Raw genomic sequence first — 26688 nt, forward strand, 5'->3', positions numbered from 1 at the left:
GTAATGGTAATAAATGGATCACATGGTTGTCCACAAAATCTGGTTTGCAGAGCAATGCTTTATAGGACCGGGGCGAAGGAGAAGTGCTGCCTGTTATGATAGAGCAGGATTATCTCATTCAAGGCTGCATCGACAAGAAAGGGAAACTATAGCTTCCTCCTCTGTCAAGTGATCCACTTATTACCATTACTCTAATAACCCCTTCTCTCACTTACCTGGGTCCTCGGCATTGGCTCGGCTCCACCCACACTCCTCTCCTGCCAACGTCAGCCGGCGGCGGAGACCTAATGCTCATGCGCGGCTATGGCCATGCTTGTATTAGGATTTTCCCATAGGAAAGCATTATTCACTGCTTTCCTATGGAGATTCTGGTGATGCTTTAAGTTCTCATGCAGAGCGTGAGGACGTCCAACGTCATTTAGGCGACCAAAAGTCGCCTATCCACCCGGAAGTCCGTCTAGTGCAAGGGTAGTCAACCTTTTATTACCTACCACCCACTTTTGTATGTTTGTTGATGGTAAAATTGCTTTCCCTCCCACCAGGGTCGCAGTAACAAATTTTATAGCGCAAGTGTGTTTTTTTTATTTAATATTTTTTTTATTTTTTTTTAGAAATTAGGGTTTCTTTAAAAAAAAAAAAAAAAAGTACCGTATATACTCGAGTATAAGCCGACCCGAATATAAGCCGAGGCCCCTAATTTTACCCCAAAAAACTGGGAAAACTTATTGACTCGAGTATAAGACTAGGGTGGGAAATGCAGCAGCAACTGGTAAATTTCTAAATAAAATTAGATCCTAAAAAAATTATACTAATTGAATATTTATTTTCACTGTGTGTATATAATGAATGCAGTGTATGAGTGCAGCGTGTGTGTGTATGAGTGCAGCGTGTGTGTGTATGAGTGCAGTGTGTGTGTGATGCATTGTATGTTTGTGTTGCAGAGCCTTGGTGGGGGTTGGGCATTTTTTTATTTTTAAAAAAAAAAAAATATTATTATTATTTCTTTTGTTATATATATTATTTTATTATTATTATTATTTTTTATTATTATCTTATTTTTAATATTTTTTTTTTTTTTTTCGTCCCCCCTCCCTGCTTGATACATGGCAGGGAGGGGGGCTCTCACTCCCTGGTGGTCCAGTGGCATTGGCAGTTCAGTGGGGGAGAGGGGGGCTGTCAGGAAGCACTTACCACTCCAGCAGCTCCCTTCTCCTCCGCGCCGGTCCGTGCAGCTGCCTCTGTCAGCTCCCAGTGTAAGTCTCGCGAGAGAGACGCACTATGACCCCGCGGCTCTCGCGAGACTTACACTGGGAGCTGACCGAGGTGCTGAACGGACCGCCGCGGAGGAGGAGGGAGCTGACAGGAGCTGCAGGAGAGGTAAGTAAGAGCTCTGCAGCCCCCACAGCCCCCAGTCTGTATTATGGCAATGCAAATTGCCATAATACAGACATTGACTCGAGTATAAGCCGAGTTGGGGTTTTTCAGCACAAAAATGTGCTGAAAAACTCGGCTTATACTCGAGTATATACGGTACTTACATTTATCTATTTTTTCCCTTTCTTCTATTCTCCTTTTTTATATGTGTGTCTGTGAGGTGCTGTGTGTGTGTGAATGGTGCTGTGTGTGTGTTTATGTGTGAGGGGTGCTGTACGTGAGTGAAGGGTGCAGTGTGTGAGAGGGGCAAAACATGTGTGAAGGAGTGAGTGAGTGGGAGGGGTGTAGTGTCTGTGTGACGAGGGGCAGTGTGTGTAAGGGGTGTAGTGTGTGTTTGTGTGTGAAGGGTCCATAAGGTCTATGCTTTGTGTGGGTGGGTGAGATGTAAAAATCTATGTTAATGTCTCCCCCTCCTTTCTTCTTACCTTTTACCAGGGCGGGGGGACATAATGCTGCAAGCCCTGGTGGTCCAGTCGTGGCATGTTCACTTTAGCCTGCAGCTCCTCTGGCTGCAGACTGACACTCCTGTCCTCCTGCGAACGCAGCGCTGGATTGGAGCGTTGCCATGGTAACACACGGCAACGCTCTGACCAGCCTGCTCGCGGGAGGAACACAGAGCCCCCCAGGCCCTTCCCTTCCTCTGCTGGAACGAAGTGCCTGCGGGCCAGTGAGGGAGATCTTTGATCTCCTCACCAGCCCAAGAGGGCTTGCAGCATGGCTCTGCATGGACCGGCAGGGGAAATGATAGGATCTCCCGTCAGCCTTGGTCCACGGCCATCGAGGCCCACTGGGCGTTTTCTGCAGAACCCACCACCGCCCTCCTGAAATCCCAAACCGCCCACCAGTGGGCGGTAGGGACCAGGTTAACTACCCATGGTCTAGTGGCTGTCTGGTAGACAGCCACCAGAGGAGGAGTTAAACCTAGCAGGTAATTATTGCAGTTTATAAAGACAGCAATAATTACATGCTCAGGGTTGAGGGTGATGGGACATTGCACCCAGACCACTTCAATGAGCTCAAGGGTTCTGGGTGCCTACAGTGTCCCTTAAAGGGATTTTTTTTAACACAAATTCCCATTTTGTATGAAAACTTCAAGTTGTTTTATAACCTAAGAGGATAAATTTGATTCCCTGCATCTATGCTCAGCCTATACTGCTGAATTATATATGGCTGGATAATGCTCACACTGAGCTTTGTTCCAGTAATAACCTGCACTATAGGGAGATGTATAATTAAACATGCTATTCCTAACACAAAACATGAGCCCTGCATTCAGAGTTTTGCCTTTGAATAAAATGATGTAATTGTGCTTTACTGGTCACATACATAAAGCCCTTTCAAAAGGTTTCACACAACTAATCAATAGAGAAATGCATGGGGTTTTTCCCAAACAAAAGAGACGGGAAACTTGTCATTCTAAGTGTCAACCTCTGATTGTTCTCGGGTTTCTTTCAATATTTTAAAATCAAGCATGGTGTTCTAGATTTCTTGTTATTATAAACATCTTTCTTTATTTTGAGGGTTATACTTACATTTTCTCAAGTATAAATGTATAACGTATGGCATTTTCCTTTTACTGGCTTTTTTTTATGTGTTACAATTTTGGAAGGTTTTGTGTAAATAGCAACTCTGGAGGAAACCTAAAAAACAGTTTAAATGGTAGGAATGTTTCACACGACACTGTTCCATATTTAGAACTTTGGACCAGAACTGCTATTTGTATGTCATGGCTAATGTAGAGAATTATTAAATGTATTAAAAGTCACGTTTGAGCTTTTCATAAAGAAAACATCTTTATATAAAAATCTTTTTTACAAGAGACGAAGCAGGGACTACTTGGTACCATTCAATTGCCAATATTTGGTGATCTTGGGAAATGGCGGTGGAAACTCTTCCTACTGCCAGTTAGGTGTCTATTGAAAAGGAGATGGGAAACAGGAGTCAACTGCCAACTGCCAATGCCCAATAGATGCTCGTCTCACCTTATGGCACAAGAATATCTATGGAAGATCAGGCAATCTCGCGGGTTCTTCCATACAGCCCATTTTGTATTCATTTTGTACTTATGTTAGGACAAAGATACAATAAGTATTGGTCGTCCACAAAGGTAGATATGTGTTCAATCTGTACTATATGCTGGTGTAACCTCCAGCAAGTGTGCTTTACTCCTCACCACTTACATGACATGAAATGGACATAGCAGCTGTAAGTACAATCAGCAGTCTACATAGGCCAAGCTAAGAGTTGTGGGATTAACTTTTCATCTATACATTTGCTTACAATTCAGGTAACGAATATACAAATGTTAACTTAGTCTCAAACAATACCAAGCAAGGCTAGTTATGACAGGTGCCCTTTAAGGTTTGTCCCCTGGATAAAAGACTTCGATGTCAGGTTTGTCCATTCTAAGATCGGGCACATCACAAGATAATTTCACAAGACGATAATGTCCTACTTACAAAACGAGAGGAATTGTCATTCTTTACAGTCTTGGCGTTTCCAAAGGACTCCAGGATGGGATTGGCTTGGAGCAACTGTCGTTCCAACTCACCCTACAGAACAAAAAAGGACAAGACCTTTAATGGTGACAGAGCAGGGGTACCTACCTGGTCCAATGTCTACCTCCCTAGGAGTGAATATCCTGCTCAATGTTTAAAGCGAGTCCGTGCTTTGACCTTTGAATATGGGTAGGAGCGTCTCCGATTTGCAGAGAAAGTCTCTGATGCTTAAAAAGTTCTATAATGAATACAATCAGTCTCTGGATTCCAATTACAGCTACAGGTCGAGAGATCTTATTTTTTGGAACCCAACTTAAACTGCTAGATACGGTAGGGTTTATTTAACCTGGCTGATGCCTGGAACCATTTAAAGCACTTATTAAAGGACTACTAAGATGCATTTTGTATAAAACAATTCTGTTATAGTGACAAAAACACTTTATATAACCATATCTTGTAAATGTATGCTCTAAATCTTAAAAAATAAAAATAAAGGACACAAAGCTTATAAAGCAAAGCACAGATTAACTAATGCTATAAAGCTTCTAGAATAAAAAAACGGCTATCAATGCCCCCTACTAATGTCCTACACATTCCCAGACAGCAAGTCGTTGTCCTGTTTGGTGGCAAAAGAAGGACAAGATTTACGAGTAGTTTTTGTTGTTGACTTTCTTTGTACCCTCTCTTCTTTGCAATGATTAAACCGCGGTAGCGTAAAATAGAGGCACCATAACACCGGAATCACTGTATAAACTAGGAAGAACCAACATTGTCTCTTTAACGCCATGTGCCGTGACACCAACTTGCCCTCGGGCTGGATTGGTTTGTGTGCAACAATAGTGCTGACCTAAAATACAGGTGAGCACTGTGGATTATGGGTAAATAATTGGCATAGCATGGGCTGTGGCTGGAAAAAAAAAAATCATATATAATGGGGTGGAGAGGGGCAAAATAAAAAGAGAGAGAGAAAGAGCAGCGTATGCTTCCTGAATGGGGTTACAGCATAAAACACCTTAGGACACATATTAGGACTGATGCAGATTTCATTAAAAAAAATGAAACTGTACGTGTAGTAAAAGCCCCAAAATGGCGCAATGAACATAGATGTGTAGAAAGCTTAGGTTTAACTATGGCTCATCTCAAAAGATAATAGACTTCAAATCATGGTCACTTACCAGAACAGGGACACATTCGGATAAAACAAGGACAGTTGCCACTCTGCTATAAATGACGGACTTCCTGGAGTTAAAGGGATACGATACTATAGTCACCCAAACAACTAGCTTAATGAAGCAGTTTTGTTGTATAGATCAAACCAATGTTGTTTCACTGCTCAATTTTATGTAATTTAGACATTAAACCACTTTACTTTCAGTTTATGCAGCTCTATCCACACCTGTCCTGGCTGTGACAGACACATTTTTGATTTTCGGATCAGATGTTAAAAACGTCTAAAGTAAGTTATCTCCTGGTGTGTAAATTGAACTTTAATCACACACATGAGGCTTCTGCAAGGTCCAGAAAGCTAATAACAGAGCAGGAGATAATAAATTATAATTAAACAGACTGTGCAATAAAAAAAAGTTTACGAAAGTGTTTAGGAAGTCTGTGCAAATCACATGCAGGGAGGAATGACTAGTGCTGTGTAAACAAACTGATTTTACTTCTAAATTGCAGAAAAGTTAGCAGTGAGATTTCAACGGCATGATCTATACACCAAAATCATCTAATTAAGCTAAAGCTGTTTTGGTGCCCATAGTGTCCCTTTAACCCCTTAAGGACCAAACTTCTGGAATAAAAGGGAATCATGACATGTCATGTGTCCTTAAGGGGTTAAGTAAACAGTGTCATGTTCCTTACATTGTTATTATATCTTTGATCTTCCTTCTATGTGTAAATTTATTTAAATTAAACAATAGTTGAAACAGTACGGTCTCTGCAATATAGTGAAATAATATAGACTAAAGCTAAATAAAAAGGCAGCCAGTATTAAATAGTAAACGTAAGAAATGCTGTTTTACTTTATATTTTATGTAAATGGTCTGCAGGTGTTATACTATAGCACCACTTAGTACACCACTTAGAACCCTCGCCCAAAGTCTTCCCAAACAGGTACTGCGCAGCAGGAAAGGTAAGGCGTGGGTAACATTAGGCAGGGGCCTAGGAGAGTCATGCAGAAGCATTAAATGGAAATATGGGCTGCAGAAAAATGGGGGGAGATAGTAGGTGGGAGATAGGAATAAGGTGGGAGGGTCGGTGAACTTTGACAGTGAGAAATTAAACGGAATGAGGGTTGGAGTGCAGGGTAGTGAGAAATTAAATGGAATGGGGGTTGGAGTGCAGGGTGGGGGTAGCTACATGCTACTCACATACAACAAGGATCCACTCTGTAGTTTAACAAAATGACAGTGGAAAAAAAAATACGTTAATGGTTATGATTTATGCAGCACACTATACCAAATTCAACAAAAGGGGTTAGAATAATATACAGAGGCTCCGGCACAGCAGAAGAATCTCAACACTGAGCTGCCTGGGAAACACCTGGTATGAAGGTACTAAGATAGACGTCCAGTGCGTCCGTAGCCTGTCACTTAAACTAAGGCAGAGGATTCACATCCCATGGCCTCGGGGTAAAGCTCTATTTAACATCCTATTTGGCCTACCTGAAAACCGAACAGTCACCGGTTAGCTTTTTATACAACCCAATAGGTAACAAACCATTAGCTAGGGTTTGTGAAATCCCCCTACCATACAGAAATGTTTTCCATAATGTTCTGCATGCAAGACCCAGAAGGGAAAATTCTAAGTGTTCACAAGCTTGCCCGGAGATTCGTGGGGTGATTATGTCGCCCTGGACCTAGTGCAGAAGTATTTTATTTTATTAGTCTTACATCTGCTGCACTGTTCATACCAATAAGCATTTCAATACAATTTACTGGGGTGAGGGATTGAGAAACAGTCACAGGGAAGTAAAAGTTCTGCTTTATGGGCGTGATGACAAACGAGGGGACAGCTTCTTAAATCAGTCCCAAACATACCACAGGCTTTAGTAAAATCGTCATTGGAGTAGAAGTAGGCAATCCTTAAACCTAAGACTGTTGGGGGCTACCTGAGGACAGGTTTGATAAAAAAAAATAACGAGGCTGTTCCTTATATAGGAATAAGGTACGAGTAAAACATAAGTTATAATCTATGAAAAGAGCAGCTGGAATCAGTGTCAAGGATCAGCTGCCATACCATAAATTGGATTAGTACTGCCTGGAGTTAGTCTTTAGAAAATACATTATTTAAATAAAATGAGTTAGTAGACTACAAAAATATAATATCAATGGATACATGCTACATTTTTAAAATTCTAAAATAAATCAGTACACATTGTGAGGGTCACTTAGGTCTTAGATTTAAAGATAGAAATGAGGACAGAGTGGGGTGGAAGAGAGTCTTAGAATGGGAATAGATGACTGGAGAATTATATTAGCAGTCAGAGTAGGGGAAGAGAGTCAGAGGTTAGAGAACAGAGGAAGGGTTAGATGTTGGATCAGACTAGGACAGAGAACGGGGCGATAGGTCAGACTAGGACAGAGAACAGGACGATAGGTCAGACTAGGACAGAGAACGGGATGATAGGTCAGACTAGGACAGAGAACGGGACGATAGGTCAGACTAGGACAGAGAACGGGACGATAGGTCAGACTAGGACAGAGAACGGGACGATAGGTCAGACTAGGACAGAGAACGGGACGATAGGACAGACTAGGACAGAGAACGGGACGATAGGTCAGACTAGGACAGAGAACGGGACGATAGGTCAGACTAGGACAGAGAACGGGACGATAGGTCAGACTAGGACAGAGAACGGGACGATAGGTCAGACTAGGACAGAGAACGGGACGATAGGTCAGACTAGGACAGAGAACGGGACGATAGGTCAGACTAGGACAGAGAACGGGACGATAGGTCAGACTAGGACAGAGAACAGGACGATAGGTCAGACTAGGACAGAGAACGGGACGATAGGTCAGACTAGGACAGAGAACGGGACGATAGGTCAGACTAGGACAGAGAACGGGACGATAGGTCAGACTAGGACAGAGAACGGGACGATAGGTCAGACTAGGACAGAGAACGGGACGATAGGTCAGACTAGGACAGAGAACTGGACGACAGGTCAGACTAGGACAGAGAACGGAACAACAGGTCAGACTAGGACTGAGTGGGTCGATAGGTCAGACTAGGACAGAGAGTGTGGACAGCTAGGCCAGAGAGGTAGAGTCAAACAACGGGCCAGAGAAGGGGGAAGAGAGTCAGAAGTTAGGTTAGAGCAGAGCGAGAGAAAGATGTATATTGTAAGTAATAGGAAATCCACTTGCCTGATGTTTGATGGGCTTAGGAGATTCGGTCTGTTTGCAGCAAACAAATAAACACAGGTTAGTAGGATGCAGTTAATATCTCAATCCTCTCATGGCTGCGACACATACCATTAATGTGGCAAAAAGCATACTGAGTACATGTTTCTACCACGCCTAACATAGAAACATTTACAGTGAGTTTAAGGGTAAAGTAGGTTAATATATCTACATGGGATGAGGTGCTAGGACATATCATATTAGAATTTTTTATGGTTTAGAAGTACAGATAAGGATCTCAATAAGGAATGCCACCATTGACTGCTGCTCCATTGACTGCTGAACTACAACTACCAAGAATCTCAGCCAGTCTACAACCTACCAAAGTCTGACCAGAGTTCATGGGAGTGGTGGTTCCTGACAGTTTGGGAGATTCCTTATTTATATTTTATTCTGTTTGGGATTGCATCACTCAGCCAGTGAGATTACATCAGATGGTTAATGCACTGATTGTCAGCTCACAAACCCCTAGGTCACAGATTCTATGTCCAGCAGGTTTACCAGACACTTTCAAACGGCTGAAGTCAATAGAATTAAAGCCATTGAGTTGGGTATAAAAGGTATACATTACATTAATTTCTATTAAAAGTTAAATACTCTATTATTATACAGTCTGAATTATTCTACTCTTTCAAGGCACCAAGTTCCAAACTGTTTCTTTAACTTCCCGGAATATTAGCCTTTCCAGGTCGGCATTCATAAAAGGCCAAAGGTTCTGTTTAGATTTTTGAAGCAGATCTGTTGCTCTTCGCTTCCTTGGAGGGTACATTCCCTTCAAGACATTTGTTTTCCTTCTGGGGAGAGGTGATAAAGAATAACAGCTGCCGGGGCGCCCCAATTCCATGGAAACTTACAGGAATGGTGTGATCCTTCTTCCCCTTATGGGAGGACGCAACGTGTGCTAAATATTGAATCACTTTCTTGGTATTTTCTGTCTTCCCTGCTCCGGATTCACCCCTAAAAATATACACAAGAGATTTGTTTATCCAGGAATATTTATCTTATGCATGTTAACCTACCAAGGTTGTAGGTCTTAATTTGGTAAAAGTACAGAACGCTTAACATAAGGAAGTCATTGTCATTTTAGTGGACAGCATATAAAAGGCAGACACTTCATCACGATAAAAAAAAAAAAAGAAAGAAAGGAAACCTGGAGTCCAAGTCAAGACGTGTTTTATGGCTTGCTTCTTGGAGACCGGCTTTCTTTTGCAAAATAGAAATTAAAGTAACACCAGAAGTACCAAAACCACTACAAATCACAGTATTGATTATAACTATGCCCCTTTTGTCCAGGCCTTTTTTTTTTTTTTTTTTTTTTTTTTTTTAAGATATTTGAATAAAAACAGGGCTATCCCAGCACCTACATAGCCAAGCACCATGTCTGCCACTTGCACAATGACTGAGGAAGTGCTCGGTTTATCTGCTCGTAGACTATCAAAGGTGTCCAAGGTTGGATGGGTCTGGACTGATATTATTTATTTAATTTTTTAAATCAAACCTGGCAGCCAGGCTGGCACAACGACAGCTTGATCTGGTTTCTGATGGATACGGTAGAGATCGGAAGGAATACTGTATATGGGTGTGTTTTTGATTGTCTGTCTATTTGAGCATAACTTTAGTGTTGAACATAAATGTGACAATTCAACTAAATAGAATGCAGTGACAGCATCAGTACCTTTTGGCCATATCCTGTGGATCAAATGTCTAAATAGCAATTCTGGGGCAGAGTTCTACATGCGGGGCAATCACCACGGTAACCAAGCGAATTCTCCTACTGACTGTGCCCCTTTTAGCACAGAAAAGTATTTTTATATTTAATACAATATGACTTTTAAAACTGGCAAATGGTGTATGCAGTTCTATTTTCCCTTTTTAAATCGCAATTCGAGTTCAGAGACCCCTCCCATTTATATTTAAGCAGTTGCTTGTGGAATGTCAGGAAGTTGGCACGAGGACTCCGGAATCCAGATATGAATGGCATTTGCCATAGTCATTTCAATAATGGGTTGGGCGTCTTGTTTCCAGATTCACGTCAACCAGTTTTCTCTGCCCAGTGCTGACAGACCATCCTTTTATAGTCAGGCCCTTGTGCTTGAAATGTCAAATTTGGCTTTTTTTGGTGCTAAACAAAATGATTGATATTTGGACCAGGAGAACAGCAGACGAAAGGGATGAGGTATTTGGCTGCTTTCCAAAAACAAACAGATAATACATTTATAATAAATCCTACTTTTGCATAAAATAAAAATCATTTTAATGAAAATAATAAAAGAAAAATTCCTGAAAGATTAGTTGAAATGGAATTTATTTGAGCTTTGAAGCAGCGGTTGCAAATCACTGTAACAGGAGCCCAAGCAGGATGCCAGTCCCTGAATGAAGGGGTTACAATGCTAGCCAGGATGGTTTAACAGGGACACCTAAGCACCTTGGAATGTGGACAAGCAGAAAATAATTTGGCGCTGGGTATACATCTGCCTCTTGCTATCCCATTCTTTGGTTCTCTACATTTCACAAAGCTCTCTTATCATGACTAAGACATGTCACCCCTAGATTACAAAAACACTTTTCCACATTGCAAAAAATTTTCAGCCACCTTGTTACCAGCCGTAAATACCCCTCTACCACCTCCCCCCTACCTCCCCATTGGAATGTTTGCTTCCAGTAATAAAAAGAAATGTGTGCCCCAATGTTATTTATGAAACATCGTTAAGAGTTAAAACATTTTGGGGTGTTTGTTTTGCCAAATGGAGCTGGAACATTCTCACAGTAGGAGAATGAGCTATAGAAGAGTTATCAGCTACACAAAACATTCTTGTACACAAACCCCCTCCCCCCCCCACATCTTAATTACAGCTCCTGTCACATTACAGATGATGGGAGTTAATGTTTAACAAGCAGGCAGAGAGCTACAGGAAAACAATCCTTGATAGAAATCCACAAATTTAAAGAAAGGTTGCTCAAGCAAGCCCCGGTTTATGATCTACAGTGGTCAAGGGGAAATTGCAATAGTAACCAGTCATTGTAGCAAAATCTTACTTGACGGATTTAAACGAAAATAAAGAAGAAAATATGAAGAAGAAGAAGAAAAAAAAAAGAAGAAGAAGAAGACTCGTGCAATTATTCCGGGTTAGATTACTTCCCGTTCTCACTGATATTACACATTAGAGTGCGCATGCACATTCTGTGGAAGAGGAAGTCTTAACTTACGTGCAAAGAATCGATTGGTCCTCGCGATCTGAAAGACATAAATAGAAACGGTCTGTAAGCTCATTCATCTCATACCTTCTGTTTAAGCCATTAACTGCTAAAAAAGGCTAATAGTGAAATGGAAATATCTTTCCCAACCACAGACAATAGTTTAATATCATTTCTATTTACGTCACCTTGATTTTCTCCTACTCCCACTAACCACCACTAAATTGTTCTGAGCAATGTAAGCTACCCCTTCTACAGTTTCAAGAATTTAATTTGAATTCCAACTTTCTTGACGAATGGCTCTTAATGATCATGCACTGCCAGAACAAAGATTTTAATATGTAAAGTCAATTAGGAAAAAACTCTTATTTAAAATAGGTTATCCATTTTTTTCTTCTTGTCTATTAAATCCCCACGACTCGGTTTCATTCTGTCCTAAACACCAAAGCAGGTCGTTGTATTATTTAGTTTGGAGCACAGTGGCGTGGCTGTTTTAACATTCAAACATATATGTTTAGCTATTTATTTTTCTACTAACTGGAATTATAGAATATCTCCTCTGTAACTTGATATTACAAAACATCATACATGTAGGAATATCTAGAGTCTCATAAGAAGGAAGTAGACTCTGGGAGGGAGGACATTTGAAGTGAATCCTGCTGACAGTAAGTTTGATTTTTTGACAGTAAGATTTAAGACTGGAACTCCTGGAAGGCTTAGAGCAGGGCAGATTACAATGTGAAAGTGTGTGTGAATGGGGGCACGGGGGCTGCCTAGCCAGTGATTAATTGTCTAGGCATGCAGACCCAAGTGACTTGTCCAAGACAGCGTAGGGTTTGCAGTTGTGATGTCCTCATAACGGCCCCATCGGTGCAAGAATTTATCATTGTACGTCTCACCACCAAAACATTATCTTTCCCTTTCTACAGCTGCAGAACTTTCTAAACGGAAATGAGAATTTTGAGGTTGGTAAAAAGCAAACAGAATAACTACGAGGGCGTAATTATCATAGTCGTCAGGAGACAAAACCTTGGGTTATTTATTGAGCAGATAAAGGAATGGCTGGAGGAATTAAAAGCATGGAGGCCAGTCGACTCCCATTCCAGATGGTACCATTTCTGTCTGGTTATTCTAATGACACAATTAGAATGATAAATGGTAATGTTACAGGCCTGGCTTTACTTAAGTGAGCATGTTATTAGCCGTTATTAGCCGACACCTGAAATAGTACACTTGGTCTGTTTATATCCCCATTAATCTCCATCCGTTGCGTGATGTCACAGCTACTGTATATACCTCCACCAGAGCCAGACAGTTTTATTATAAGCAAATGCCAGGCACTATAAACAGTTGCTAATTTATCTAGCAGGAACATTGCAGATTTACTGTCTCTCGTTAAATGTACTCTTAAAGGGAACAATCCCTCCAAAGAGTCTCTCCTTGGCTTCTGACACTAGATATTGGACAGACACTCCTTAACTTGTAGAACAAGGAATAAACACATTAGAGATTATCACGTGCGGAACCTACTTAAGTATTTTCACAAGGGGAATCTCCTGAAAATATTTGAATAGGAGAGCTAACACTCAGCAAATAAATGATGTCCAGAACAAGATAAAACTAAATGGGAACACTTTAAGTACTCGGGTTAGATCAGATCTTACCATGGGACAATGCCAGAGGACTCCAAGCACCGCAACCAAGAGCAAGCTTTGGTTGTTATAAAAAATATCACTTATAAAAATCACTTCTATCTCTGTAAGTGGAAGAACGTGGCCGTTTTTATATAGGTGCAAGCAATGTACACTGACAAGGTACCCATAAAATCCCTATAAAGACAGTGAACATGAAATATTATTGTCCAGGTCCGTACATTAAAGGAACCCAATAACGGCTTTTAGGTAAAATAAAAAAGGTGTGACTTGTAGCTGTGTAGAAAAAAAATTCAAGCCCACATTTTACAGTGAAACAGTAAATAGTAGTATGTAAAAAATGTTATGTATACATTCTCTTTTTTTTTTTTTTTTTTGCAGTCAGTCTGTCAACTGTTAATGTATATAAAAAGCCATTCTTGGTCAAAAAGATAATGAGTGGATCAGAAGAAACATCCCACAGAGTTTGATCGCATTTGCGGTACCCCAGAATAGGCCTTTATACATAACCTCTATGGACGTTGTAGCATTCTGTTGCACCAATGATACATTGTTTATATCCATGAATGTATAAAGTGATTTGGGAGGAAGGTGGGGGAGTTATTGGTACTGTTTGGGCAATACAAGCGAATGATCGTTGCCACAGGTATTGCTTTGCCTCCAGGTCACAGATCTCCTAGCAAATTAGCCCAATTCATTGCAGCGTTAAGGTTTTTTTTTTTTTTTTTGTCTGACAGAGTTAACAAATGCAACTGGGATTTTTGACAAATTAACACAGCGGTTCCTCTTCTCCCCTCACTCCATGCTTTTGTACTTTTATGAAAGGATCCAGCTAAACAGCTGTTTATTCTCAAAGCAATTTGGTCTTGGGGGATATTTTGCAGCTGTTTCTCAGAAGCGGACAATTTAAAAAAAAATAAAAATGCTGCCCCCTGGGTAAACAGCCTCTGCTTGGTAAACAGCCCGTTTTGTGACCAAGGGAATTTATAAATAAAATTTAAAAAGCCTCTGATAAGAATGTATTTCAGATCATCCAAAGTCCCAATATTTGTGTGCGCTTGACCCAATTCTTTCTGTCCTCCAGGGATGTGATCTCTCTGTATTGTTTGTCAAATAATCAGATTCCATGGGTTTTACTACAGTGAGAATTCAGAGTGAATTTACAATTTAAAGGACCAGTTTTACAAATTCAGAGCATGTACTTTTTTTATGCATGAAGAGCCACTATGGAGAGCTACTGTTTAGAGCGTCATCTGTCTGCTCTAGCCAATCAGTGGTGCCCCTGCATCGCGGCAACTCTGCACTTGTGCACAGGTTTTTGTAGAGGGGGCAGGTTTCGAAGGTTTTTTTTTTTATTGCCTACTACTGTTGTAGTAGGCATTAAAAAAAAAGAAATTACAAAAAATAGGGGGGTGCCAAAAGCTCTAGGTAAACCTCTGAGCCCATTACATTCTGTGCTCCTCCTGCACAGCTTCCCCAGCAGCCGGCAGTGAGCTGTCCCCCGGGATATGACATCATCCTGGCATCACTGCTGGGTGCAAGAGGGACTTATGCATTAGTATCCGTAAATATGCCAGTCCCAACAAGCATTAAAAAATAAGGGAGTTATCTACTAAACAATTGAAATATCAAAATTAAGAAAAGGGCTTTTAAAGATATATTACTTATATACATTATATAAAATCTATATTATATATTTTATGTGTGGCCCAAGACAATTCCTCTGTGCTCAATGCGGCCCAGGGAAGTCAAAAGGTGGGACACCCATGGTTTAAACCCTTTAGTTAAGTCATTGGCTGGGGCTCCATAGTACCATAACAACTTCATTTAAATTACGCTGTTATGGTGCATGGAGTGCTCCTTTAAGGTCAAAGTAGCTGAATTGAAAGCATAACTGACTTGGAGAACTGTTCTAGGTCAGCTATAGTGGCCTAAAATTTTAAATTCACTTTAACATTTCAGAAAAAAATCAGACTTTATTCAATAACCCTGCTACTCGTAAAATCTTAAAACCAGACTGTATAGATCATTTCTGGGCTAAAGGTGGAACAACCAGGAACACATTATTGGTTTCCACGGTGACAGCTCTACTTTTAGCACTTTACCCCAGAATCGTTCTTTATATAAACTCCCTAGATGTCTGCCAGTGATAAGAGCTGTTTGGCAGCAAAGCGTACATTTCTTTGTGCATCCTGTACCGCAAGGCACCTATCTAGTCTGTTTTTATTAATTTGTTTGTACTGTTGGCTAGATCGAGACCAGCCTTTTCCTGACCAAGGATTGGAAAAATGAGATACGACAGGATTAAGTAGAAGAAAACAGAAAACAAAAAGAGCCTTTCATTAATTTCCAAAGAGGCAATCTCTGGGAAGAGGGAAAAAAGAAAAAAAGGTTATTGAATGCCTTATCATACTTCTCATTTATTCACCACTTCATAAAGGGAAGCAGTTGTTTAAACAAGTCTACAGTAGCCAGTAGGTTCCTATAGCCAGCATATACAATACATCTGCCATCAAGTCTACCAGATCACACAGGACAGATTGGAAACGGGTGGACCACGTGCAAAGCTGCAGGCACACGCTTGCACACCCAGACATGATAAAACGATCCTGGACCAGCCGCAGCATCTGTCATAAGCAGAGGGGTATTACTAATAAATGACAGTTAGCAAGCTGGAACCATCTGGTTGATAGATTGTATTCAGTATCAGATTGAGTTAAAAAATGGATTCCATCTCGCACACTGGCAAAATGGACATGCCCAGCAAAAGGGGCAAACAGCAGTAAATGTTACTTTGCAAAGGATACACATATGTTTCATATCACTGTTCTTATGTAGTGCTCTTATCTAAAGCAGTTTATAAGTTAAGCCAAAAGAACATAGATTGGTTTACAGAGGGATATGTAATTAGACACATTAAAAAAAAAACAGAAGAGAGAGCTGCCCCGTGGGCTTTCATCCACTGGATGCAACACCTCCCAAAATGTGCGTGCTGGGAGACAACTTGCGAGTTTACAATCTGCAAATCTCCAAGATGGTATCTTTATCCCAAAACATACATTTCTGTGTCGATCTTAAAGTTTTGAGAGAGACCGACAGACCCAGGAAGTGAAGCCCGTTATTTTAAATATTTCCTCCATTAACACAACAAAGATGGGAAAACAAATCTAACTAAGCGTAGTGTCCACGTTAAACAATGTTTGGAAAACGAGCACTGCGTGTTCATGAAAAGAAAAGGTTTTAACAAAGATAGGGAAGGGTTTGGTCAGAACAGTTCTTATCTGTTCTAACATTCTACGCCTCATTTAAAGAGTTAAATAACACACAGCAGGGAGGAATTTAACGGCTAGCTACTGTGTATTTTTACAGACTGACTAATGCGAGATATATTGCTCAGGCTAAGGGGGGTCCTACTCGTCAAATCAGGCATTTTATGTAACCTATTAAAATTCTGCCTATTCTTCCTAAGATGCTTTACATTCTCCGGCAGTGATATATTTAAGGTGGCCCTTTTCCAAGACCAACACCAAACAAAGATTTTACGCGCCACAAGGCTGCATAACTCGAGAAATTAATTAGCCTCTATTATACAAAGTACCAACATGTTCCGCAGCGTTGTACAGTGGGTACGCGTACATCTAGAGGTTAAAAGGATAAACGTGTTCTACTCAAAATTTACGAGCGGTTATAAAGGTAACAGTGTATTATATCTGGAAGAGGAGATATGGGTATACTGACTAAATGCTGTGCTAACAAATTATCTAACGTACAGTAGTGGAAGAGAAGAAAGGAATATACAGCAGGGAGAAGTGTTGGGAGGGAGGGAGACTGTATCTAGAGGGGAATTTCTTAATTGATACGGTACCCTGAAGTTTTTTGCTTTTTTTTTTTTAAGATTTCCCATAGGACTTGAGATCAAGGAATAAACGGATACTTGTGCTAGGTCTTTTCCTAACTGTAGGACATCCCTAGAGAAATGGTGTAGGTTTGAGGTTGGGGTGAGGGTTCAAACGGATGAACAGGTAAGGATGATGCGTGACAGCAGCTGATCAGAAGGGGCTAAGCTGGGCACATGAGGCAGATAACGAGCGGGATGCAGCGACTGGGATTGGAGGTGCTATAATTCCAAGAAGAAAGTGGCAGGATATGGAGATTGTCATGATTCCAGCATTTCCATTGTCATGATTCCAGCAGTGCATACCTATTGAAGCTGTGTTTCACTACGGGATCATTTGATGCAATCGATTCTACGTGCACGGACGCGGTGCGTCATTCTGCTCCAAGACCAATCATTCTATGACGGCAGATCAATCCGTGTCAATTAAACAATGCAAGCTGAATACATATTGGCGTCATTTGACGCATGCCAATGGTAGTCCACAAGGGGCTATTTAGGGCAATTCTAATCACTCCTCTTGGTCCTGTCGTGCTCTCTGTTACTCAAGACTGCATTTTGACTTGTGGTGTGCAATTCTGGTTTGACTTGGCTCTGATATTCAACTACTCTGATCTCTGGAATCCTTTACTTTGGCTCATTTCACTTGTTCCACTGATTTTCTCCAACCTTGAATATAGCTGGTCTCACTTTCCTCTTGTCTGCTTGCAGACTGTAATATATTATTATTATTGGTATTTATATAGCGCCAACTTATTCCTCAGTGCTTTACAATATTATGGAAGGGGTAAATTTAACAATAAAAGGGACAATTACAAAATGATATAGGAACAATAGGTTGATAAGGACCGTGCTCAGACGAGCTTACATATTCTTATACATTAAACCCAGCTACTTTATAGTATAGGATACTTGTTGCCCTCTGGCTAGCAGGTTATGGTGTTGATCCTTGACAGATGTGAACAGAGAAAGTAGTCAAATTAAAAATAATTACGCCACGGAAGCCAGGTTTTGGCTGTTACGGTGATGGAAAGACCATTGACCTGATGGGCGTGTGGAAAACAAAACAGGTAACGTTATTTCATGCCATAAAATATATTTTGGAAATACGGAGCAGTCATTTATGGAGATACTTGAATACCATGAGCAAAGAAAAAGCCAGCGATGGCATCCCTTAAAACAAATTACGCAAGAAATGTCAGATTTTCGGTAATGGTTCATATAGAAGACGCTAACCAAATTCACAGTAAGTATGATTGATCATAACATCTACAACACTCTTCCGAACGCCGAATAGACCCTGGCAGAAGCGCACACCAACAGACACAGGGACACAAACCGGCAATGACAGGTGAACAAACAGCTGTGGGGAGACGCAGCATCCGCCAGAAACCTATTAAAGCGACAGTAAATCCTCATTAACCCTTGATACCAGTGCATAAGTACAGCATTAACACCAATGTTAAGGTCAGTGTAAATGTGTTAACTCACATTGTAAAAACTGAACACATGTGCAAAATGCCATTAAAGCTCCATTCAGGAGACCAAGTCTGAGACTTAAAAGAAACCTGTTGTCCAAACACCTTGTATACAATCGGTGTACCAGTCTGCCTGCCTCAGGTAGTAGTTAAGCCAGAACATTCAGACAGCAGCTGGCCTGCGCAAACTGAGCAGTTTCCAAGAAGGATTTGCTATCCCTTTAAGAGACACAACAGACCAGTGTGGTATTAGCAGCCTTGCAGACCCTTTTGCATCACAGCATGCTCAGCTTGTTTAGCCCCTGCAGAGCACGGCTAAAACGCATAGCATGGGATTTAGTCACTTGACACCGGAATTGTATAAAATTAGATTCTGAACGGCAAAATTAGCCCATCAGGGGAAAAAAAAAACACAAAAACGTTCAATTTGCTATAATCGCAAATTGCCTATTTTAGTCTCAACGGTACCTTTCAAATTTCAATTCTGTGAATACATTTCTATGAAACTGAATCCAGAGCAATATTTTTTTTTATCAAGCACAGAATATAGGTGAATTTTGCTTACGATTAAACCATTATTTACCCCGACACAGGTTTATAGTGTGGGTAGGAGGCATTTGGCGCAGAGCGTCAGCCAGAACGATGTCACACCCCAGAAGCAGTGACATTTCTAAGCAGTCACAGGATTTTTGCCAGACTGGATAAAAGAATGTCAGTTAGCAGGAAAGAGGGGGATTTCTACTCAGACAGAATGGGGTGGGCATTTTAAACGGTCTCCAGTTGGCATGGGTACAGACACGACGTAGCATCGCTGCCACCCAAACACTGACTATTGATCCTAATTTACAACCTGCGGATATTGGTCACGTGAAAGAGGGAGTTGTGCAGAAAATTTCCTCAACAACAAGGTGCCCTATCACTGGAAATCATCGCAAATGCCATTCTAAAATGTGCCACCCGCCAGGAGAGTGCTTTCATAGAAAGAGCATTTTTAACCGTTTCACTGCCAATAGTCTAGTCCCGAAATTAAAAACAAACACAGAAATGAGTTCCTTCTTACACGCCGGCATGTACGTGTGTGCTTACAGTACTTTATTCACTAAACAGTGAATGCCTAAGAAATATAAGAGGAAACGGCAAATTCCGCGGGCAGGAAGAATTCTCAGAATCTTGCTGGGTTTTTTTTCCCTCGCCTTTTTGTAAAAAAATAAATAAATATTAATTCTGCACACTTGTCATTGCAAGTATTTCCTGGATCCTGAATTGGCTGCTCCGGTGCCCCAAGTCGTAATAAAATGATTAAATAGCCACAGCTGATCTAAAGTGTCTAAACACTACAGTGAATCACTCTTTGGCTAAGTGTAGCCACACATTAAGGCAGCGGGCATGACAAGTTATTCTAAACATGAATATCCCCGGGAGTGTTAGCAGAGCCATCCCTGTAGGGACAATGTACGTCTCCCCTCCTCATGTTAAGAATAAATTGCACTAAAGGCTTTGCTTTGTGTTTCATCACACTAGCTCTGCAGACTCTTGGATAACTTCCATATGGGAGCTTTTATCTTCACAAACTGTCCTTCTCACTAGAACGTGAACTCATTCTTGCTGTAATATAAATCTGTGCTTCTAAAGCCCTCAGTCGGGACCCTGTACCGAGTCCCTGTACTATCTCAATGGTCCCATCATACTGCACTGCTTTCATGGCTAGAATCTAATAAAATGTTCTGCACTATTGACCTTGTTAAATATAATATAAACTGAATAATGGCTACCGGAAATAATATTAAAGGTGAGGAGGGGTAGCCGACCAAACGCCTTCTGCATATTTTGGCATTATGTCAAAAAGGGGGAACAGTCACTGCCAAGCTGATCACTCTCAGCCAACAAGCAAAACCCTTCACCACTTGCTCAGCTTAGAGCATCTGGCACACCCTAGGCAATAAACGAAACCATCACTAAATGGTTTGACTACTAACTTGGGGGATCTACAGTGGTCATGGTGCCTGGAGTATCTCTTTAATACAAGGTCCAGATGGTTTTCAATGCTTTAGTCAGTCGCATATAAAAGCGACCGTTCTCCTTTAAGAACAACTGCTATAAGTGTCTTTATTGAGCCCACCATCTACATAGCACTGTGATCTGAGTGCGCTTGGCACTTATCTGGGCAGAAAGCGCACTCATATCCTATTAGGTCAACGATATCTCTCTGACACAAGTGGTATGCTTTGGCTTCAAGGTATTTCTTCAATGTAATGTTGTGCGATAGCCGATATATCCCAAAGCAAACCTTTGCAGAGCAGCTCTCCAAGACTGTGTTTTCCACTGTGGTCCCAGGATGCCTAATGGCTCAAACAATACATAAAAAAAACACTCAATATTCCAAATACATGTGATTTCTCTATTTAGGTTTGAACAAAGTGTAACCCGTACCAATATAGTACAATAATCACGCATAGTTCGTTCTCATGCAGTTTTTTGTATTGTATTATTCATTCCTGGATTATATTACCTACATAGAAAATTCTACTGCCTTGTTTGAGATATTAGATGTTATAGAACCTTTTTCCTTCACATCTGTATTGTATTAGTAAAATCCAGGGACTTTGATAAGTACATGAAGCGACTTGAGACGCCCAGCTAAATATGGAGATATACTACTCTGTGGAATAGGTTTGTGCTTTAAGAACGAAGTGTATTTGTCATACAGATAGCAACATTCTTGGAATACACAGTGAGAATGGGCAGTATATCTGCTATACCAGGGGTAGACAACTTTCGGCACTCCAGATGTTTTGCCAGTATTATGGCTGTTCGAGCATTATGGGAGATGTAGTAGTCCACAACATCTGGAGTGCTGAAGGTTGCCTACACCTGCACTATACCATTGATGACACTAGCGTCAATACTGCGGTTTCATTCCAAAACTTTTTACCCCCTGAGTTGAATTTAACAGCTCAGAATTAACTGGGTGACAAACCTTAAAAAGGTTTGACTCATGATGGATGGGTCGTGGGATGACCTCTTTTTAGCCCCACTTTGCAGCAGGAGATTATACCTTTTCCTATTCCTTTTGCCCTTTATATCCCCCTTTCCAATGCCTTTTCTCCATCTTGGTTCTTTTAAAAAAAACAAAACATTTTTTATATTTTTTATTTTTGTTGTGCAAAACTTAACAAACGAGCTTGTAATGCCACAACAGCATTAGCAAGCTTAGTAATGACAGACAGTACAAAACAGTGTCATGAAATTCAGAGAAAACGCACAAATCTTAGGATTAAAATTAAACTAGATGGAATATGGAGCAGAAATGTGAGAGATAAGAGGAACAAACATAGAGAGCACATATCTGCATGCTCAAACAGTTTAAAGGAGCACTAGAGTCAGGAAAACAAACTCGTTTTCCTGGCACTATAGGGTCATTAGGTCCCCCAAACCCTCAGGGCCCCCCTCCCGCTGGGCTTAATGGGTTAAAACCCCTTCAGCCACTTACCTTTCTCCAGCGCCGGGCTCCCTCGGCGCTGGGGAACTCTCCTCCTTCTGCCGATGTCAGATCCGAATACGCATGCACGGCAAAAGCCGCGCGCGTATTCAAACCGTCCATAGGAAAGCATTACTCAATGCTTTCCTATGGACGTCCAGCGTCTTCTCACTGTGATTTTCACAGTGAGAATCGCGGAAGCGCCTCTAGCAGCCGTCAGTGACACAGCTACTAGAGGCTGGATTAACCCATTTGTAAACATAGCAGTTTCTCTGAACCTGCTATGTTTTCAGCTGCAGGGTTAAAACTAGGGGGACCTGGCAGCCAGACCACTTCATTGAGCTGAAGTGGTCTGGGTGCCTATAGTGGTCCTTTAACTGTGCCGCTGGATGTTGAAATACCTAGACCAGATTCTCCATGCTGTTGATTTGGTTGAGGGATAAGATTATAACAAAGAAAATAGACTAAATAAATGTGAATTAACAACTGAAGTGGTGAATAAGTAAGCCCCAGCTCAAGGCCCAAGATGATGGCTATGGAATATGTAGCGTGTAAGCGCATTGAGCAGGGCCCTCAACCCCTCTGCTCCTGTGCGTCCATTTGTCTGGTTACAATTACGTGTCTGTTAGTCCACCCATTGTACAGCACTACGGAAGTTGCTGGCGCTATATAAATAGTAAAATAATAATAATGTACAGGAGGGACTGTCAGCCTATGCCTAAATTGGGCATCATTGGAATATACTTTCTGTGTCCATTATCAACGTGTGACAGTCCATATAAGCGTTCCCTTCCATTTTCGTTCTTTTTATTCTCCTTTTTTGGGTTAGGTTAATTTATAATGTAAGATTTGAGTGAAGTCTGAATTGTACTTTGACTTTGAAGGTGCATTGTCAATGTCAATTGTCATTAATCTTCCAGCATAGAGATACAGCACTGGCAGGAGTGTGACCTGATCAGTTATGAGTTACGGGTCTTTACTGGCCAGGTAATTTTCATTGTTACATAAGGACAAAATAAGACAAGTCGAGGCACCCGAACAAACTAGGTAATGCCGAATCGTAGAGAATTTTCTATAGCAGGAATACACAACATTGGATTCCGATGTTGCTGGAATTCAGAGATAATCTTACTAAGAGAGCAGTCGCCATTTCTACCTGGTTACTGATAAGAAATGTACAAAATCTGGGCCAAATGTAGGTCAGAAAAAATAGCCAATTAATCTGACTTTTTTAGTATTCTATTTGCTTCTATTGCGTATCTCTGCCAAAACAAAAAAACCTTCACCATTTAGCAAATAAATCTTTTTTGAAAATTGGATATTCACGGACACTAACCATATCAGTGAAAGAGAACCTACTACCATTGGTTGGGTTTCCAGATCGCCATGTTTCTGACACCAATATATTCTGCAAGTTGTTGAGCAGTGCTTGAAAAATTCTTCCTGGCAATATCTAGAATTTATTTGTATACCAATTAAGGAACACGACAGGGTCACGAACACAAACATTTATTCCTGAACCTAAAGTGTTAAAACCACTATCTAACCCCAAGGATTTGGCTGAGACGGTCAAGGAAGCACGAGCCAAACACAGCCCTGGCCAATCAGCATCTCCCCGTAGAGATACATTGAATCAATGCATCTCTATGAGGAAGGTTGAGTGTCTTAATGCAGAGGGAGGATAAACTGAATTGCAATGCTGCTTACTCTGCAGCACTGCCACAGGAAGCACCTCTAGCAGTCATCTTAAGGAGTGACCAGTGGAGGAAATTCTAGGCTGTAATGTAAACACTGCGTTTTCTCTGAAAAGACAGTACCGTATTTACTGCAAAAAGTCTGAAGGGACTGATTCTACTCACCAGAACAGATTTAAAAAGCTGTATTTGTTCTGGTGATTATAGTGTCCCTTCAAATCACAGACAGAACCCCAAAGGAACCCCATGTGACTGATATATATCATACTGGCAACATATGGATTCTATGGAGAGCACTTTTCATGCACAGCCCAGCAGTTCACAGAATTGATAGTTTAAGCTAATCAAAATCACGATAATCACTGGCAACTTCACTATTTTATATAACAACTACCACTGGTATCTGTCACATTAAAAAAGGATTACATTGCTCTCGATAACAAGCACTGGGAAATAAACGGCTAAATGGTGGGGTAATGGCACCCCGGAGTGAAGGGAACACACAGACTGCTGTCCTGAACCATCTAGTATTTTGATCAAAGGGTAGTTGTCCTGCACCTGTTCCACCCAGTTACTTGCAGTAATGACAGCCACATGTTGGTCATATGAAAGCGTTTAGTGCAATGAGCATTAACTCCGCCACTGCTGAAGGAACAGATCTTTCCCATTACAAAAACATGAGACGACGAGAGCAAGCAGACTCCAAATGCTATTTAGAAAACAATTTGTTCGGGTTGTACTGTTGTGGCCTCTACACAAGCCCAAGGATCTAAGTAGACAAGTACAGAGTTACAGTGGATCTCAACAAGGTATCAAATGTGATATTTAATAAACTGAATAACCTGTAGCAGGCAGCTATGATCAAACTACAAGTCCCACAATGCCTATCAACCAAACCAAAAACACACTAAATTAAATAATATCTAAAAGATTGGAGACTTTCAGCTTGTGTTACAGAATTGTGTGGCTCACTGTGTCACGAAGGGGGTTGATTAAGCAATAAGTGAGGGTCTGGAAGGGGGTTGGGTGGGAGTTTATGAAACTGAAAGCCAGAAAGTGCAGTGAGCTGGAAGAGGTAGGGGTGTCAGATTAAATCAACGTTTCTGTCCATTAATTCCCTCTAACATTAACTCCCAAGTATGCATAAATACATGTTATTGAATTGCAAAGAGGATGTCTTTGTTAAAGACCCCCCAAAATGTAAAAACGACATTTTAGAACATCATGTCCACAAGCAGTGCTTAGAAAATGAATCTCCAACCTTTAACGTGCAAAGGCTTATCATTTATCAAAAATGAGAGAGACAGCTGCTGGGGGACAATTCGATTTAGTAATCAGGTAAGGAGGTGTGCTTGAGAAGACAAGATTCTACATGAAAAGTGGAAATCAGTGCTAATCACTCCATGAGAGATTAAAAGGCCATATCAAAGCTCAAATATTCCATAAAATAGGAATTGTAAATGCACACCTTGGGATTTTCATGCTAATCTTAATCCACGTGTAAAATACTGTAAATATATAAAAAATAAAAATCTCAGCAGACAACAAATCCAAATAAGTTTACTAACTGAAGGCTTAGGGTAAAAGGTAAGTAACCCTCTTAAAGGCAGGTAGGTACTTCGCATTACTTGTAAATTCAAGTTTCTAAAGCTTTGCATTCAGCTCACTGACAGATTTCTACAATTTTTAAATATTGCACATTTAGGGTTCATTTGCCCCTTTCAGGGGGTTTACAACAAAGTGGATTTCAATTTAAGGTCCAATTAGGCCAAATGAAAAAAAAAAAAGATGTAATTCACCTCTGCTTTAAATTTGGCCTTAAAGGGACACCCTGCAGTTTCACTGCTAAGTTCTTGAACCACCCCCACCTCGTAAAATGTTAAAGTAACAGGGACACTGCACCCAGACCACTTCAATAAGATGGAGTGTCTGGGTGTCTATAGTGTTTCTTTAAGCTAAAGTTGTTTTAATGCCTATAGTATCGCTTTAAATGTGAGATATACTATGAATTCTCACTTTCCTGAATAGCATTGTGTGATATCCCCCAAAACACACTTTGCATGCAGAAAAGGGAATGACTGGACCATCGCCTTCCCATCCTCTCTACATCAAGATGGTCCACAGAAAATAGGAACTTCTCTTGTCATTTTGCACAGGGGCATCTGCATTCAAACTAGCCTTCTTAGACCAGAATGAGCATAGAACCTTAAATACAAACATATGGGGGCGGTTGTAAACCAGCTGGGATTTAAAGCTTGTTTCTCTTAACAAGGCCCGGCCATCTAAACACAATACAGATGTAGTACACAGCATTAATATATCAGATAACTAATCACCGGCTGGCTGTCAGGGGCAATGGCAGGGCAGATACTGATAAGGAGACCGCAAACAGTAGGATAAATCCAAATAACCAGGATGTGAATGTATCGCCTATAAATCAGAGTGAACCTGAATCAGGCAATCATGGATCTTACATTTCCAGGATATCTGTAATCTGTGAACTAAAGAATTATTATTTTATTATTTATATAGCGCCATCAGATTCCGTAGCGCTGTACAAAGGGTGGACTAACAGACATTTAACTGTAACCAGACAACTCGACGTATAGGAAAAGAGAGGTGGAGGGTCCTGCTCAATGAGCTTACATTCTAGAGGGAGTGGGGTATAGTGACACAAAGAGTAAAAGTAGGGGTTCAAAGTAAGTTGTTAGAAAAGTAATAAAAGTATAGTAACCATTATTATAGTATTAAAAGCACAAGAACCTCAACAGTCGGTAATTCTGGCAGGTCAACCAGATGGAGAGGGGTCCATTAAGTCTAAAAGATGGGCCATCACGGTTGCAGAGTTCCGCATTTATTACATACACTCTAAAGAATTCAGGAGTTGGGTGTAGAACTGGTGGACCTCAAGAGATCCTGGAATCGTTCTGCACCTGAGTTATTATTTGTCAACTCCCA

General features: G+C 40.8%; 1 protein-coding gene across 5 annotated transcripts in view; it reads right to left on the reverse strand.

Annotated features, from left to right (window-relative positions):
- Positions 1-26688, reverse strand: part of MYH10 (myosin heavy chain 10) — a 93692-nt gene that overhangs the window by 30908 nt on the left and 36096 nt on the right. For 3 of the 5 annotated variants that reach the window (XM_063456018.1, XM_063456017.1, XM_063456019.1), the window contains exons 4-8: positions 11546-11573; positions 9193-9295; positions 8303-8332; positions 6302-6319; positions 3894-3986 (exon numbers count right to left, since the gene is read on the reverse strand). In XM_063456018.1, the coding sequence (XP_063312088.1) occupies positions 3894-3986; positions 6302-6319; positions 8303-8332; positions 9193-9295; positions 11546-11573 (272 nt within the window). The remainder of the gene's footprint in view (positions 1-3893; positions 3987-6301; positions 6320-8302; positions 8333-9192; positions 9296-11545; positions 11574-26688) is intronic. The other 2 variants (XM_063456020.1, XM_063456022.1) reach the window with 1 other exon arrangement.

The sequence above is a fragment of the Pelobates fuscus genome, chromosome 5 (assembly GCF_036172605.1).
Source record: "Pelobates fuscus isolate aPelFus1 chromosome 5, aPelFus1.pri, whole genome shotgun sequence".
NCBI lineage: Eukaryota > Metazoa > Chordata > Amphibia > Anura > Pelobatidae > Pelobates > Pelobates fuscus.